Source organism: Mizuhopecten yessoensis, unplaced genomic scaffold (genome assembly GCF_002113885.1).
Source record: "Mizuhopecten yessoensis strain PY_sf001 unplaced genomic scaffold, ASM211388v2 scaffold716213, whole genome shotgun sequence".
Classification (NCBI taxonomy): Eukaryota; Metazoa; Mollusca; class Bivalvia; order Pectinida; family Pectinidae; genus Mizuhopecten; species Mizuhopecten yessoensis.
The window spans coordinates 64301-83917 of record NW_018480004.1 but is presented as its reverse complement, the minus strand read 5'-3'; the positions used below and the strand labels follow the sequence as shown (position 1 = coordinate 83917).

At 37.1% G+C, this 19617-nt stretch overlaps 1 protein-coding gene across 1 annotated transcript in view; it reads right to left on the bottom strand.

The window, feature by feature from the left end:
• Positions 1–5000: 5000 nt before the first annotated feature.
• The window catches only part of LOC110442120, a 33680-nt gene continuing 19063 nt past the window's right edge, over positions 5001–19617 (bottom strand). The window contains exons 2-3 of the mRNA XM_021485579.1: positions 9097–9240; positions 5001–6671 (exon numbers count right to left, since the gene is read on the bottom strand). Of these exons, the coding sequence (XP_021341254.1) occupies positions 6469–6671; positions 9097–9240 (347 nt within the window). The 3' untranslated portion in view covers positions 5001–6468. The remainder of the gene's footprint in view (positions 6672–9096; positions 9241–19617) is intronic.

The window sequence follows — 19617 nt, the reverse complement described above, 5'->3', positions numbered from 1 at the left end:
ACATTGTATGTGGCAGATGTCAATTTCCCTTATTATGTTACCATTCATTCCAATTATTAAGAAAGTTCTTGATAGTTATAAGATAGGGATTTCCTTCTCAGTTAAAAGTGCTGTTTTACAATATATATTGAAGGTTGTGGTATACATTTATGCAGTTCACTAATTCACCCCTGAAATTTCATAATGAACTATTCCAACCTTCGAATTGGGGGAGTTCAAATGTGTCTTCAGGGGTAATTAGTTAATACAAAATAACTTCCTCCTGTGTTTCAGCCCCCCCCCCAAAGTACTGCTGGCACTTTCCAATTAAGAAAATCTGGATAGTCTGAGAATAGGGATTTCCTCCATCAGGTCAAACTATTTTCACACTGTATTTCATGCTTATGCCTTTAACTCATTCACCCCTAATATTTCATAATGAACTTTTCTAACCTTTGAATTAGAGGAGTTCAAATGAGTCTTCAGTGGTGAATAATTTTAATACAAAATAACTTAGTGTGTTTGACCCCACCTCAAGTACCACTGTCTAATAAAGACAAAGGCTGAAGAGAGCGGTTCTGTTAGTTGTTTCTAACCCCAAGGGGCGGGGGTTGTTAGGGGCAGGGGGGCAACAATCCTTATATTATCTGAACTGGGTTCTTATATTGATTTTAGTTTTTTCGGCATTTTTCATTTTCCCCTCAAATGTTGGCACTGTTTAGTATTCTTTAATTTTTAGTTTTGAACAGCCCATCTACACAGAAGAGGTCTTCCAAGGCCGATCAAAGGTAGATAAAACACAATCCTCATAGCGGTGTAATTTAGAGCAATCTCCAAGTCAATTCTACACAACCATTGACACAATGACACTAACCTGTTGTGTCCATTATTTGTTCATTAACCCAGTTATATAATTACTAAATGCACAGTAATTCTTATCAAGTTAATATCATAAATATAGAATATTGCACATACACAACCACAAAGTCAACTTAAAAAAATATTTTAGCAACTTTAAACAACACCACATGTAGTAGAAACTGTAACCATAGTAATTTTAGTTGAATATTTATTTTAGGTGAATATCTTAAGTGAAGTATTATTTAAGCTATGCACAAATCTAACTTCATCACTATTTTAGAAACAATATTATCTTAACTCAAATATTATTTTAGCATTATTTAACAAAATGTTTTCTTTAGCATTAATCTTATTGAGCATACCTTTAGATAACATATTGTTTTAGCTCAAATAATATCTGTTGCCAGTACAACCAAATGTTTTATTTTGTTTAGAGATTAATTGCTAATTATACTTGGTTTAGAGATTACTTGCTGATTATACTTAGTTTAGACATTTTTTGCTGTGACACTTGTCTAGTGGGCAGTTTATTTGTGACTGATATAGTTTTTTTTACATTCAACATTACTTTAATTAAAATAATTTTAATATTCGTTTGTTTAAAATATAGCGCACTTGCCTTTCACCAAGCCGACCAGAGTTTGATTCCACGATCACAGACATGAAAAGGCTTTTCTCCCAGCACTCCAGTTTCCTCCCACATATAGACCCTCCCACACTTACATCTGAGCCAACAAGTGTATATTATAAGTTGAAATAACTTGTTTCATAATTGTTGTAAAATCAATAAAGTTCACATTTTTTTCCCATCAGATCCGACACAAAGTTTACAAGTATAGTAATGAGACCATGACAGTTCAAGCATCTATTAGGCCCAGTCACAGGATAATAATTTCATTAATAATTTATAATGCTGTGTGGTTCATCCACCATCAATTTCAAAATCAGATGTTTAGCAACACCATAAACAATAACACAAAATTCAATGAAAAATGAATAAATTAAAGTTTGTTCAAAAGAGGTTTCTTCACTAACACAAAAATAGGTATAAGAAAACTAATACATTGTAAGTCAAATTATTTTTGATTATAAATCTGATTTTTTTGTCAATTTCAAAAAGAAAATATATACTACAAACATTTTTGTGGAGATAATTTACCAGAATGGATTTAAAATCACTGAAGGGCAAAAGTTTGACAGTGAAAATGCCCTGCTATACAGTAACGTCAACATTTCTCAATCAGAAATTCACAAGTTTGGCATTTATCGCAAAAATAAAATAGAAAAAATATCGGCAACGTCTGAATGTGATCTACAAACAATCAACTACATGAATGAGAAAGAAGACAGCGAAAACAACAAACTCATACAAACAAAAGCATTCCATCCGATATCATTGCAAAAGATCATTCACAACAAATGAAAATGGTGACTGGTCCCTATACATGTTAGGCATAGGGATATATCAGGTATAAATTCGGTAAAAACATCTGCAATCTTCATACCTGTATGCGGAATTTGTACCGATCAGGTATGAGTTTGATCAGGTATGAATTCGGTAAAAACATCTGCAATCTTCGTACCTGTATGCGGAATTTGTACCGATCAGGTATGAATTCGGTAAGGAACATCTGCACACTCATACACTGATTTTTTTTTACAAAGACTTATAAAAACTGCAATAGGAAAATATGGCCCAGAAATGAACACTTAATCAAAATAAATTTGAGGAAAATTTGTTCACATGCATCACAAAGATACACCACTACCTAGTTTCTCTTCATAAACAAGTCAATCTAAATTTTTATTAATTTCTGTAAAGAAAAGTGAGTGAAAAATTCAATGTGTTCATTGTTATGTTTCATGCAGCAATGTGATAAGTTTTTTTTTGACAAGACGGGAACCATCATAATCAGCAAACTCGAAATTCCAGGGATTACTCGCTCTTATGACAAACTGAAAGCCGCACAGCTCGCAATGGTATTGGTTTCAGGCAAAAAAGAATGACCAACTGCTTGCTTGATACCTGTTCTTGTGAAAATTGCAGCAGAGCGACACCCGACTTCAAAGCCGATTAAGTTTACTGTTACCCTAGCGACCGCACAATTCTTTTGATGTCCATCAAATGATCAACCTAGTCTTCTTGTATAATCCAGAAAGTGGTACATACAGAGTGTTCAGGATATAATCAATGCCTGCAGAAACTTAACCTTTTCATCCCTATATAACTTTAGTAGAGTTATACCATGCATTAATCTGGATGAGTCCATTATGGTCTACAGTGGTTAGAGGAGTAACCCCTAGAATTTTGAAGATGCTTTGAACAACCTCAATTTATATTATTTTTAAAAATGAAAATATACCAAAAATATTGAAGAAAATATATACATGTACAATGTGTAAAATTCTACAATCTATACAAAAAATATGATGAATAATGTTGAATCCAGTTATATGATCCTGGGTGGAATACAGACATTGTCTAAAATGTGTAAACCACATTCAGAGATGACAAATACATTTTGTGTACGATACCATGTAAAAGCATATATTGAATGTTATTTTGTCAAAACCAGTGATATATGAAATAATTAGTAAATCGCATAAATAAATCTTTTCAGATGAACTTGTATAGTCACAAAAGTTGGAGATTTTGATAATAATTTTATAATACTTTTTTCGTCTAAAAAAAAGTATTTCCATTTTGATAAGAAAGTGTTTGTTCTGGAAACCAAAACTTTAGTTATGAAAAAAATAAATAAATAAAAAGTCCTTGATTAGGTGACACAAATTCCTGAAGTTAATTAGTGAATTGTACATAAATTATACATTTGTGCATGCTTACAGCTGAACATTTCATCCAATAGTTATCTGCCCTTCAATCAAAAACATTATATCACATCAGAGAAATTGATTTCTTGAAAACAAAATACACACTCAATGGAAAACAAGCTAAGAAGAGCTTTTATAACTTCTTTCCTCAATTTCTTCATTTTTTCCTGGAAATGTTTTCACCTAGTTTTCCCTTTTATTGTTCCGACAAAACTTCACTATTCCATAACATGAATTAAATGTTTTCAAAAAAAATAAAAAAATAAATAAATGAACATTCTGTAATCTTTGTGCTGGGTCCATCTCCCTGTGTGTACTAATAGCAGGTAAGGACATTTAGGAACTTCCAGAATTTTCAAGTTCATTTTGAAAGGGGAAGATAACTCTTTATGAAATGAACCTTTATGACTAGAAATGAGTGAAAAAGATGAAATGAGACGAATGTATTTTGTATCTGGCTCCAAATACTTGACACTTACTCGACCCATATATATTCACCACTGCCTACGACAATATTTAACTCATTCACCCCTGAAATTTCATCATGATCAATTCCAACCTTTGAATTAGAGGAGTTCAAATGTGTGTTCAGGGGTGAATGAGTCAAGAATCTAGCATATAATACTGCAATCTGATGGGATGTTAAAAACGTATCAAAACCACTTACCCTGGGCAAGTAGAGTTTTAAAACTGAAATTCAAATATGCATTGCTTTTAATAAATTTACAATGGACATAACTCACTTCATATATTTTTTTATTACAAAAATCTCATAAACCATAGCAATTCCTTACTTACTGTGGTTACTTAATAATCTACTTCCTCAAATTCTGTGTTTTTGTTTATTGGGGGGGGGGGGGCAACAGAAATTAAAGATTCTATTATAGAATATGGCAACGTCCTTTTTTTTTTTTTTTCCTGTGTCTGGTCTAGCGTTACTTCTGGACTAGGTGTTGTCACGGCAATGGTGTATATATATGTGGTCAGGCTTCAGCCAGTATGGCAGCACAGTACCACAGCAAGTTAGGCCTTAATACCTCCGCAAGTAAAATCACATGGGGAATGAGTGACTAGATTATCATACATATATGTTATAGCTATACACACAAGTCCCACAAACCAACCAATCCAACAACTCCTGGGCAAAATATCAATGTTAATTTATCAGAGAATATATGTCCATATGGCTGGGTCGATTTCCATTGTTCTAGCTACCTATATATTGTTAATATGCAAATATATACTTTCACTAGGCCTATTAACCCTTTCATCACTGTAGACCATAATGGACTCATCCAGGCCAAAGCATGGTAGAGTCTACTGAAGTTACATAGGGGTGAAAGGGTTAAGTATTCATTGATATTTTTATAAATATATACAAAATATGTACAATGTATATAAAACGTTTCAGAAATATCAAACAACCTCCCTTTATGAAAACTGTTTCATTTTTCCTAATGAAAGGGAAACAACTCTGTTGCTGCCATGCCATTAACAAGGAAGACACCTATTTTTGTATTTTAGCTGTCAGAATCAGAATGAGATTATCACACATCCTTTCTAAATCACAAACTAGGATTAATTAGAAAGGTTTCTATCAAAAAGAGGTATTCGTTACATTCTACTATCAAAATAGAAAGAATTAACTCATTCACCCCTGAAGACACATTTGAACTCTTCCAACTCAAAGGTGGGAATAGTTCATTATGCAGTTTCAGGGGTGAATGAGTTAAGAGGTAAGAAAAGAATCACATTTGTATGGAAGGATACAGATGTATAAAAATCATGTTTCAAACCAGTGTTTGATGTACGTATACAAAGCATAGGTAATATTTACACAAGAGCTACCAGCAGCATACAAAATAAGACACAGCCAATGATGATTGGCAAGGAAAGTCAAATCACTTTCTCTGCTAAAATAAATTTCCACACGATCATTTTATTCTCTTTGATTACTAATAAGAAAAATTCTGATATATTAAAAATTCTCAGAAAAAGGTTTTGTTCAACAAAATCAGAACAATATGATATAACAAGAAATTTAAGTAGTAACCAGTCAAAATACAGCAATCATTAAATTTATCTCTTAACTCATTCAACCCTATATATTTAAACTGGACTGGCCCAGTCTTTGATTTGTTAAGGTTCAAATGTGACTTTAGGGGTGAATGAATAATCAATAATTATGAAAATCAATTTGTTGTCATCTTAGCTGGGCAATGCTTACTACAACTGTGCATTTTGCTTCATTTGATGTGAATTTTGAATTTCTATATTACATTTTTAATGCTACACCGCAACTCAGGGTTACATTATCTTACTTTTTCCTGCCTTCAACTTTATTTACCCTGTGATTATAAATCCTCATAACATAATTCTTCTGAAGTGAGATTTTTGACAACGTTTACTTACAGTCAAACCTGTATTATGAGACCACCTGTTAAGACACAACCTGTGATAAGAAACCACTTTTTGAATTTCCTGAGTGTGGTAATTTATACAGGTTTCTCTGTATATCTCTAAATGAAAATATCAGGGAAACATTCTTTTGCAAACAGATTTGCCATTAATTCCAAAACTGGTCCAAAGAGACAAACAAAATTCTTTTGTTAAAACTGAAAAATTCTTTTGGCAATGTCCAGGAAATTAACCCTCCCTTTCACCCCTATGTAACTTAAGTAGACTTTACCATACATTCATCTGGATGAGTCCATTATGGTCTACAGTTGTGAAAGGATTAAGTAATGATGAAGAGGACAAATGTATGGCCATAGTTAGCGTAATTAATTAGATATGTCAATATGTGTCGTCGCTTCGTCCGACACAGAAGTACAGTATGCTGGATATTAGCGCCATTCCAGTCGCTCCAACAGCGACCCAAAAACTCCAGCCGAACAGTAGCATTTCATTACTGGTCGTCTGGGACGGCATCACGATGGCTTGTTTTTCTAGATAGGCCTTGGTTCCGAACACGCAAACAGCTACGGCCAGCAACAGGACTGTAGGTAAAACATGAAGGTAAAACATACAGGTAAAACATAAAGGTAAAACATAGGTATTGTATAGGGACAACTCACAAGTTTATATATGATCTTAAAAGGCCTAGCATGTTGCTACCTTAGACTATGTAGCTATCTCCTTGAGTATCGTAAAAGTTGTCTCCCTTAAGTCTTCATTCTGAATTATAGTACACTATGCCATCCCAACATGGGTTAGGGTTAGGGTTAGGGTTGTCTCCCTTAAGCCTTCACTCTGAATTATAGTACACTATGCCATCCCAACATGGGTTAGGGTTAGGGTTAGGGTTGTCTCCCTTAAGCCTTCACTCTGAATTACAGTACACTATGCCGTCCCAACATGGGTTAGGGTTAGGGTTAGGGTTGTCTCCCTTAAGCCTTCACTCTGAATTACAGTACACTATGCCGTCCCAACATGGGTTAGGGTTAGGGTTAGGGTTGTCTCCCTTAAGCCTTCACTCTGAATTACAGTACACTATGCCGTCCCAACATGGGTTAGGGTTAGGGTTAGGGTTGTCTCCCTTAAGCCTTCACTCTGAATTACAGTACACTATGCCGTCCCAACATGGGTTAGGGTTAGGGTTAGGGTTGTCTCCCTTAAGCCTTCACTCTGAATTACAGTACACTATGCCGTCCCAACATGGGTTAGGGTTAGGGTTAGGGTTGTCTCCCTTAAGTCTTCACTCTGAATTACAGTACACTATGCCGTCCCAACATGGGTTAGGGTTAGGGTTAGGGTTGTCTCCCTTAAGTCTTCACTCTGAATTACAGTACACTATGCCGTCCCAACATGCAAAACATAGTATACTATGTGTTATGTAAATGATTTATTGAAGCTAATTTCATGTTGGTAAGAAAATGTTCAACTCATGGTCAGTCAGATCCTTAAGTTATCAACTGATGATCAGAACTTGGGTTACAACTGTTTGGTGAGATATTTTTAGACCAATTATATACAGGTGAGTTACCTGTACGTTTGCATGGCCAAGTGAGATACTTACAGGTGAGTTATATATACCTGTGTTATTATGGCCAGGTGAGATAAATACTTACAGGTGATTTATATATACCTGTGTTATTATATATGGCCAGGTGAGATACTTACAGGCAAGTTACCTGTGTTACTATAGCCAGGTGAGATACTAACAGGCAAGTTACCTGTGTTAGTATGGCCAGGTGAGATACTTACAGGCAAGTTACCTGTGTTATTATGGCAGGATGAGATACTTACAGGCAAGTAACCTGTGTTACTATAGCCAGGTGAGATACTTACAGGTGAGTTACCTGTGTTACTATGGCCAGGTGAGATACTTACAGGCAAGTAAACTGTGTTACTATGGCCGGATGAGATACTTACAGGCAAGTAACCTGTGTTACTATGGCCGGATGAGATACTTACAGGCAAGTAACCTGTGTTACTATGGCCGGATGAGATACTTACAGGCAAGTAACCTGTGTTACTATGGCCGGATGAGATACTTACAGGCAAGTAACCTGTGTTACTATGGCCGGATGAGATACTTACAGGCAAGTAACCTGTGTTACTATGGCCGGATGAGATACTTACAGGCAAGTAACCTGTGTTACTATGGCCGGATGAGATACTTACAGGCAAGTAACCTGTGTTACTATGGCCGGATGAGATACTTACAGGCAAGTAACCTGTGTTACTATGGCCGGATGAGATACTTACAGGCAAGTAACCTGTGTTACTATGGCCGGATGAGATACTTACAGGCAAGTAACCTGTGTTACTATGGCCGGATGAGATACTTACAGGCAAGTAACCTGTGTTACTATGGCCGGATGAGATACTTACAGGCAAGTAACCTGTGTTACTATGGCCGGATGAGATACTTACAGGCAAGTAACCTGTGTTACTATGGCCGGATGAGATACTTACAGGCAAGTAACCTGTGTTACTATGGCCGGATGAGATACTTACAGGCAAGTAACCTGTGTTACTATGGCCGGATGAGATACTTACAGGCAAGTAACCTGTGTTACTATGGCCGGATGAGATACTTACAGGCAAGTAACCTGTGTTACTATGGCCGGATGAGATACTTACAGGCAAGTAACCTGTGTTACTATGGCCGGATGAGATACTTACAGGCAAGTAACCTGTGTTACTATGGCCGGATGAGATACTTACAGGCAAGTAACCTGTGTTACTATGGCCGGATGAGATACTTACAGGCAAGTAACCTGTGTTACTATGGCCGGATGAGATACTTACAGGCAAGTTACCTGTGTTACTATGGCCGGATGAGATACTTACAGGCAAGTTACCTGTGTAACTATGGCCGGATGAGATACTTACAGGTGAGTTACCCATGTTACTATTGCCGGATGAGATACTTACAGGTGAGTTACCTGTGTTACTATGGCCGGATGAGATACTTACAGGTGAGGTTAGCGAAGGCTCCGGTGGCCTGGTGTGGGTTGCAGCCTTTACATGTCCAGCAGAGGGAGAACAGACCAATCAGAAGTGACAACATGGAGCTGGCAACGGCACACGACATCAGACCCTGAACTGCCTTGAACCAATCTGTGAACACAAAGAAGTTTCGTCATTATTAACGACAACATGACATCAGACCCTGAAATTCCTAGAACCAGTCTGTGAACACAAAGAAGTTTCGTCATTATTAACGACAACATGACATCAGACCCTGAAATTCCTAGAACCAGTCTGTGAACACAAAATAATCATGTATGTTATTATTAACAGCAAAGGTTAAGAAGAGTAGAACTTAGAAACCTGCGTCCATCTTCCTGTTATCCTTCTCATGCTAAAGCATGGATTATTCTGTATCACTGTATCAAAGTAACTTTCTTGTACATTTAACTCTTTAATCATGTGACACAGTCAAAACTGCAAGTGTACACTTTGAAAACAGCATTTGACTTCATTACAAAACATTGACGAAATGAGATCTTTAACTCTTCACCCCTGAAATTCCATAATGAACTATTCCAACCTTTGAATTGGAAGAGTTCAAATGTGTCTTCAGGGGTGAATGAGTTAATTAATTTATCACTCACTGGAATGAAAAACTCAGTTTCAGCAATATGTAGTAGATTGAGCATGAGAACAGTTTCATGAATATAGATCCTGGCTGTGATATACCTGGTACTGGTTCAAACTGGGGAAAAAAAGTAAAATTCAGTCCTCAGGTTCAAAAGAGATCAATCCTGAGAAAACATACCAGAATGTTAAGTACTGTAATATCTCTCATGCTATAAACACCCTCCATCCTTTCAGGAGGAATTGAGTATCAATTAACCCCCTCCCCCTCCCAGACCTGATCAGGCCCAGTCAAAGATTTACAGTTATACACCACAAGTTTTTAAGATTTTCAAGAGTCTACAAAGTAGAGGCATGACTCATTCACCCCTGAAATTTTATAATGAACTATTCCAACCTTAGTATTGGAGGAGTTCAAATGTGTCTTAATTCAGGGGTGAATGAGTTAAGACTGGAAATCATCATTGGACTTGTGCATGTTTGAAGCTAATGAACCATTTGATATAATGTGAACCTCGAGTCACAGGATTGTTTATAATATCCTTCTGTTGTACTGTACCTCGAGTCACAGAATTGTTTATAATGTCCTTCTGTTGTACTTTACCTCCAGTCACAGAATTGTTTATAATGTCCTTCTGTTGTACTGTAGCTCCAGTCACAGAATTGTTTATAATGTCCTTCGAATTCTGTTGTACTGTAGCTCCAGTCACAGAATTGTTTATAATGTCCTTCGAATTCTGTTGTACTGTAGCTCCAGTCACAGAATTGTTTATAATGTCCTTCTGTTGTACTGTACCTCGAGTCACAGAATTGTTTATAATGTCCTTCTGTTGTACTGTAGCTCCAGTCACAGAATTGTTTATAATGTCCTTCGAATTCTGTTGTACTGTACCTCCAGTCACAGAATTGTTTATAATGTCCTTCGAATTCTGTTGTACTGTACCTCCAGTCACAGAATTGTTTATAATGTCCTTCTGTTGTACTGTACCTCCAGTCACAGAATTGTTTATAATGTCCTTCTGTTGTACTGTACCTCCAGTCACAGAATTGTTTATAATGTCCTTCTGTTGTACTGTACCTCCAGTCACAGAATTGTTTATAATGTCCTTCTGTTGTACTGTACCTCCAGTCACAGAATTGTTTATAATGTCCTTCTGTTGTACTGTACCTCCAGTCACAGAATTGTTTATAATGTCCTTCTGTTGTACTGTACCTCCAGTCACAGAATTGTTTATAATGTCCTTCTGTTGTACTGTACCTCCAGTCACAGAATTGTTTATAATGTCCTTCTGTTGTACTGTACCTCCAGTCACAGAATTGTTTATAATGTCCTTCTGTTGTACTGTACCTCCAGTCACAGAATTGTTTATAATGTCCTTCTGTTGTACTGTACCTCCAGTCACAGAATTGTTTATAATGTCCTTCTGTTGTACTGTACCTCCAGTCACAGAATTGTTTATAATGTCCTTCTGTTGTACTGTACCTCCAGTCACAGAATTGTTTATAATGTCCTTCTGTTGTACTGTACCTCCAGTCACAGAATTGTTTATAATGTCCTTCTGTTGTACTGTACCTCCAGTCACAGAATTGTTTATAATGTCCTTCTGTTGTACTGTACCTCCAGTCACAGAATTGTTTATAATGTCCTTCTGTTGTACTGTACCTCCAGTCACAGAATTGTTTATAATGTCCTTCTGTTGTACTGTACCTCCAGTCACAGAATTGTTTATAATGTCCTTCTGTTGTACTGTACCTCCAGTCACAGAATTGTTTATAATGTCCTTCTGTTGTACTGTACCTCCAGTCACAGAATTGTTTATAATGTCCTTCTGTTGTACTGTACCTCCAGTCACAGAATTGTTTATAATGTCCTTCTGTTGTACTGTACCTCCAGTCACAGAATTGTTTATAATGTCCTTCTGTTGTACTGTACCTCCAGTCACAGAATTGTTTATAATGTCCTTCTGTTGTACTGTACCTCCAGTCACAGAATTGTTTATAATGTCCTTCTGTTGTACTGTACCTCCAGTCACAGAATTGTTTATAATGTCCTTCTGTTGTACTGTACCTCCAGTCACAGAATTGTTTATAATGTCCTTCTGTTGTACTGTACCTCCAGTCACAGAATTGTTTATAATGTCCTTCTGTTGTACTGTACCTCCAGTCACAGAATTGTTTATAATGTCCTTCTGTTGTACTGTACCTCCAGTCACAGAATTGTTTATAATGTCCTTCTGTTGTACTGTACCTCCAGTCACAGAATTGTTTATAATGTCCTTCTGTTGTACTGTACCTCCAGTCACAGAATTGTTTATAATGTCCTTCTGTTGTACTGTACCTCCAGTCACAGAATTGTTTATAATGTCCTTCTGTTGTACTGTACCTCCAGTCACAGAATTGTTTATAATGTCCTTCTGTTGTACTGTACCTCCAGTCACAGAATTGTTTATAATGTCCTTCTGTTGTACTGTACCTCCAGTCACAGAATTGTTTATAATGTCCTTCTGTTGTACTGTACCTCCAGTCACAGAATTGTTTATAATGTCCTTCTGTTGTACTGTACCTCCAGTCACAGAATTGTTTATAATGTCCTTCTGTTGTACTGTACCTCCAGTCACAGAATTGTTTATAATGTCCTTCTGTTGTACTGTACCTCCAGTCACAGAATTGTTTATAATGTCCTTCTGTTGTACTGTACCTCCAGTCACAGAATTGTTTATAATGTCCTTCTGTTGTACTGTACCTCCAGTCACAGAATTGTTTATAATGTCCTTCTGTTGTACTGTACCTCCAGTCACAGAATTGTTTATAATGTCCTTCTGTTGTACTGTACCTCCAGTCACAGAATTGTTTATAATGTCCTTCTGTTGTACTGTACCTCCAGTCACAGAATTGTTTATAATGTCCTTCTGTTGTACTGTACCTCCAGTCACAGAATTGTTTATAATGTCCTTCTGTTGTACTGTACCTCCAGTCACAGAATTGTTTATAATGTCCTTCTGTTGTACTGTACCTCCAGTCACAGAATTGTTTATAATGTCCTTCTGTTGTACTGTACCTCGAGTCACAGAATTGTTTATAATGTCCTTCTGTTGTACTGTACCTCGAGTCACAGAATTGTTTATAATGTCCTTCTGTTGTACTGTACCTCGAGTCACAGAATTGTTTATAATGTCCTTCTGTTGTACTGTACCTCCAGTCACAGAATTGTTTATAATGTCCTTCTGTTCTACCATAGCTTACAGTTTATTATCCTAATAAGTGGGGCCCCCATTTAAGCTAATTTTAAGCACCCTGGGCACTATTAACTGTGATAACGGTATTTTGAGGAGGAGGGGTATGATTTTCATAGTTTTTTGTACAGGCCACAAATACAACAAAATGAAACCTCCCTAGAAGTGGACTAAGTGCAGTTCTTTGTTAGAATTCTTGGTTACCTCCGGGATCCTTTAACTAGCTCCCGTTTATGTTTTAGACCGTGGGTGTAACACATGAACTTTATATAATATATGTAGGCTGTCAGATTTTTCATCCAACAGTATTCACAAGCTTCAAGTTCTATTGATGAAACGTTATCAGAGGCAAATATCACACTCGACCTCAACCACTTCGCTCATTAATTCTATAATCTTTGAAAAGTTTATTTATACAAGCAGGGTAAAAAAGTTCAACGCTCACACTCACAGAGATAGCGTGAAAGCAGAGAACAGAAAAAAGTATAAATATAAATATATATGTATATATTTTAAAAGATATTGAAATTATTTAAATAGAAAATTTTACAATGTGTGGCACTTTCTCAAGCTGGGGTAAACATTATAACTATCTATGCCATATACGTGTACCGACATCTGCCTACGTACATACACTTATATACCCATAGCTTAAGGCAAGTGGGTATATAGGTACTTGTATATAAAATACCCTAGGTGCACAAAGGCAACAACAAACAGATTTGTTTAACACAGATGCCTGCTGCATCAAGTATGTACCCTGCTTGCTGTATCTAGCCTGCTTGCTGTATCTAGTATGTAGCCTGCTTGCTGTATCTAGTATGTAGCCTGCCTGCTCTATCTAGTATGTAGCCTGCTTGCTGTATCTAGTATGTAGCCTGCTTGCTGTATCTAGTATTTAGCAATGCTGTGTGTTTCATTTTAAACTGTAAGCTCATTATTTCTATGAAGTTTTTAACTATGATCTGGGGGTTTTCCCCTGCATACTTTTAGTTAGAACATTGCCACTTTTTTAGTTGTAGTTGGTAATATTGTATGTATAATTGTATATCAAAGCATCAAAATCCTAAGTTCTCTTTTTATTTTTCAAAAATCGCTTTTTCTTAAGTTTCTCTTCTAATCACGCATTCAAAGCAAACTTGTGAAAAATGGTTTTACTAGAAAAAAATTGTTCTCTTACTGTATATCTCAGTTATTTTATAAATACATAGTCCAACTGACTTCAACAAAACAACTTTAAACATACATGACAGACAGACAGACAGACAGACAGACAGACATTCTCTATTTCCTCTTACTAGCGATAATTATAAACATTTAACCAAATGTCGACATTTACAACATTTAGAGAAAATTAAGAGAAACAAGAGGCCCATGGGCCTTAATGGTCACCTGATATATTTATACAGAGAGTTGATTTCGTTTTTAACATGAACGGAAATATTATTCAAAGTGACAAAAAAAAATAACCCACCTTATTCAATATCAAGCATACAGATTTCAGACTAAAAAGGATTTGAAACTAGCACCTCTGATTCTAAACAAGGAAAATGAAGAAATTTTAGCACACTGACTCCCTTGAGCCCCACCCTACAGCCCTATTAAACCATAATAAAATTTGCCCCCCTCCCCCCCCACTCCTTCCCCAGGGGGTAAACGTGAGACCCTAGGGTCATAAACCTTAAGACCCTTCCATCTATGAAGAGTATTTGATTCTACCATATCTGGATCTTGAGAAGAAGATTTTTTTAAATTTCAGTAAATTCGTCCCTTTTTGGCCCCACCCATCAGCCCCTGGGGGTCAGTCAGAGCTGGTATGGGCTTATTATCAAACTGCTACCTAATACTGATAATGCTAACCCAAATTGAATTATTTCCAATGGAAATTAAACAAATGTTGGTCCAAAATGTGATTTCCCTATATAAACTATAGTAAAGTTTACCCCCTCCCCAGGGGAAAACGTGAGACCCCAGGGTCAAGAAATTAACAATTTTGGTAAAGCACCCTAAGACCCTTTAGTCAATTCAACCCTTTTTGGCCCCGCCCCTCAGGCCCCTGGGGGCGTAGGACTAAACCGGCAACTATTTTTGTTGACCTTTGTCCATGGAAGGTCCCTGCAAAATTTCATTGAAATTGGTTCAGGGGGTTTGGAGAAGAAGTCGAAAATGTAAATTGTTTACGGACGGACGACGGACAAAAGGCGATCGCAATAGGTCACTTGAGACTTTGTCTCAGGTGACCTAAAAATGATAGAGCAGAGTTCGTATTTTTCAACAGCAGCTTGCATGTTTTTTGGCAAATGTTACCATTAGCTCTCCCATTCGTCATCCTGTAAAAGGTCACTATAGTCTGATCTCCAAGGAGACATGTATATTGTTTAACTCTATATATAACTCCTGTTAGTACTTAGGTGTGATTACACCTTAGTCATCTCAATTGCCAAACACACCTGTCCGCCACCACATGCTCTTCCCAAGTCTGTATTTATCATCATTCTACATGTACAATGTATACTGGTATACTTATTGTTGTTCTTCATGACTTGCGTGTCAAATATATATATAGAAGCTTTTGTTTCACCGATTATACCATTTTCAACCTGTTCATATATTTTTTTGTGATATAACTTCACAATATGTATTGTGATATTTGTGTTTTGTGGGTCTGTATCACAATATGTATTGTGACATTTGTGTTTTGTGGATCTGTATCACAATATGTATTGTGATATTTGTGTTTTGTGGATCTGTATCACAATATATATTGTGACATTTGTGTTTTGTGGATCTGTATCACAATATGTATCATATCTAATAATAATCTTGATCATGAGCTTTAATGGATCCCTGTCCCGCTGCACTCTGGTTTTTCGTATACATGTATATACAGTAACCTCCCCTTAACTTCCTTAAGGATCCCTGTCCCACTGCACTGAGAATTTCCCTATACACGTATATACAGTAACCTCCCCTTAACTTCCTTAAGGATCACTGTCCCACTGCACTGAGAATTTCCCTATACATGCATATACAGTAACGTCCCCATAACTTCCTTAAGGATCCCTGTCCCCCTGCACTCTGTTTTTTCCTATACATGTATATACAGTAACCTACCCTTAACTTCCTTAAGGATCCCTGTCCCACTGCACTGAGAATTTCCCTATACACGTATATACAGTAACCTCCCCTTAACTTCCTTAAGGATCACTGTCCCACTGCACTGAGAATTTCCCTATACATGCATATACAGTAACGTCCCCTTAACTTCCTTAAGGATCCCTGTCCCCCTGCACTCTGTTTTTTCCTATACATGTATATACAGTAACCTACCCTTAACTTCCTTAAGGATCCCTGTCCCACTGCACTGAGGGTTTCCCTATACGCGTATCACAATATGTATTGTGACATTTGTGTTTGGTGGATCTGTATCCCAATATGTATTGTGACATTTGTGTTTTGTGGATCCTATACCTATAGACAGTAACCTCCCCTTAACTTCCTTAAGGATCCCTGTCCCCCTGCACTCTGTTTTTTCCTATACATGTATATACAGTAACCTACCCTTAACTTCCTTAAGGATCCCTGTCCCACTGCACTGAGGGTTTCCCTATATATGTATATACAGTAACCTCCCCTTAACTTCCTTAAGGATCACTGTCCCACTGCACTGAGAATTTCCCTATACATGCATATACAGTAACGTCCCCATAACTTCCTTAAGGATCCCTGTCCCCCTGCACTCTGGTTTTTCCTATACATGTATATACAGTAAACTCCCCTTAACTTCCTTAAGGATCCCTGTCCCACTGCACTGAGGGTTTCCCTATCCATGTATATACAGTAACCTCCCCTTAACTTCCTTAAGGATCCCTGTCCCACTGCACTGAGAATTTCCCTATACATGCATATACAGTAACGTCCCCATAACTTCCTTAAGGATCCCTGTCCCCCTGCACTCTGTTTTTTCCTATACATGTATATACAGTAACCTACCCTTAACTTCCTTAAGGATCCCTGTCCCACTGCACTGAGAATTTCCCTATACATGCATATACAGTAACGTCCCCTTAACTTCCTTAAGGATCCCTGTCCCCCTGCACTCTGGTTTTTCCTATACATGTATATACAGTAAACTCCCCTTAACTTCCTTAAGGATCCCTGTCCCACTGCACTGAGGGTTTCCCTATACATGTATATACAGTAACCTACCCTTAACTTCCTTAAGGATCCCTGTACCGCTGCACTCTGGTTTTTCCTATACATGTATATACAGTAAACTCCCCTTAACTTCCTTAAGGATCCCTGTCCCACTGCACTGAGGGTTTCCCTATACGTGTATCACAATATGTATTGTGACATTTGTGTTTGGTGGATCTGTATCACAATATGTATTGTGACATTTGTGTTTTGTGGATCCTATACCTATAGACAGTAACCTCCCCTTAACTTCCTTAAGGATCCCTGTCCCCCTTCACTCTGGTTTTTCCTATACACAGTAACCTCCCCTTAACTTCCTTAAGGATCCCTGTCCCACTTCACTCTGGTTTTTCCCTATACGCAGTAACCACCCCTTAACTTCCTTAAGGATCCCTGTCCCACTACACTGTGGTTTTACCTATACACAGTAACCTCCTCTTAACTTCCTTAAGGATCCCTGTCCCACTTCACTCTGGTTTTTCCCTATACACAGTAACCACCCCTTAACTTCCTTAAGGATCCCTGTCCCACTTCACTGTGGTTTTACCTATATACAGTAACCTCCCCTTAACTGTCTAGCCCCACTGGTTTTTTTACACTCTGGTATTGTGGTTAGGTTTTGTTCATTTCATTTTTATAATAAATCATTTCTCATCAAAGTACCGCAAGGTATGGTCTTCGTTTCTGAAATAACTTATCAAAGCTTTAGTCGGATCCTTAGTTACAGTGTTTGGCAGTGGTACGGGGAACCTTAATGGCAATACTGTGCACTTACTAATTTCTGTAGAAATGAAGGATAATTAACAATGGCTATCTAAAGATACAATTTGTAGGTGCAGTTTATGCAGGAAAATTTCACCATGCTGTTACCCCTTGTTTAAGTAAATGACTTAACTTTTTAAGGGACAAGTCCAGTCCACTTTTGAAAATCAGGGGGGGGGGGGACTTTTAATGTCTGTGGCTAGATACATCTCAACACATGCACACATGTATAATGTGCTATTTTATGATCAATTTGTATTTGATAGAGCACAAATTGGAAACACACCCTGTGCCCAGCAGAGCTAGCCCTTCACTGCATAGCTGTGATAAAATAATTACAACTTGTCTGACGGCTGTGGCAGTTAGGTCTGTCATCACCTGTCCACACTGTACAAGTGTGTCAGGAGGCATGTGGGGGGGAGGCTGGTATGGTGGGTAATATACACCACATCAAAAGGATACCTTGTATATCTTGTTTTACAGGACTACCACATGAAGATATAATTAAATATCCTATACTACACTGTTATGTTTATAAACAGGCAGGACTTCTGGTGTTAGTTTTGGCTATTCCATTAACACTGGTACATTTATCAATACCCGGGGGTCATTCAGGGTAAACAATCACAAAGAGAGGGCAACAAACATATAGATTATATCATACACAACAACAGAACGTGATGTCATCAGAAGAGTTATAAGAAGCTGAGCCGGACTTTATTTTCCGGAAGATGTAGTAAAAAACTTTATCCGTAGCATTCAAACATTAAAATAAGGATCAACTCTTTTCCTATGTGAAGTAGAATTATCGAAAAGTCTTCCAGAGAATGTGATATCAGTAGGACCATCAATAAAAACATTTAAAAACAGACTCGATAAACACTGGATTGCATGATGAAGAACTGAAGTATTTAATTATAGAGCTAACATACTTTGTTAAACAAGTCGTGTCCTAACCAAACTTCCATTTGTGTATGTTTGACTTTACTTAGAATGTGCCTATCTCAACAACACCATGCCCTCCCAAAATAAATAAGTGCAAATCTGTAAAAATGGTGGGTTAAGTAATAATGAAGTTATGGTTCGGACAAAATACTGTTGACAACCAGCTATATAGCTTAAGCTACAAGCGAATGACCAGCTTTAGCTAGCTAGACAAGCGAATGACCAGCTATAGCTAGCTGGACAAGCGAATGACCAGCATTAGCTAGCTGGACAAGCGAATGACCAGCTATAGCTAGCTAGACAAGCGAATGACCAGCTATAGCTAGCTACATACCTTAAGACAAGCGAAGACCACGTACGTACATCATGCATTTATATATATGTAGAATGGTGTATAAAAGTTAAGTTTCGTAAATTTTCTCATGGTGAATGTTCCTTCATACTCAATTCCTGACTTGTTATTGTGTCTGTATCAATACATGTTGTGGTATAACTAATTGATTTTACAAGTGAAATCATACAGGTAATATAATTATCTAGGATACATTGGAATTGGTTATAAACCAAAGTTTTAATTTGTTTTCCATGCATTTTGATTTGATGTTCATCATGAAAAACATGCAGTTATTGTCAAAGTGACAGAAATTAAACTACATGTACATGTTGTGTATGTCATCCTAAACAGAAATTAAACTACATGTACATGTATGTCATCCTAAACAGAAATTAAACTACATGTACATGTTTGTCATCCTAAACA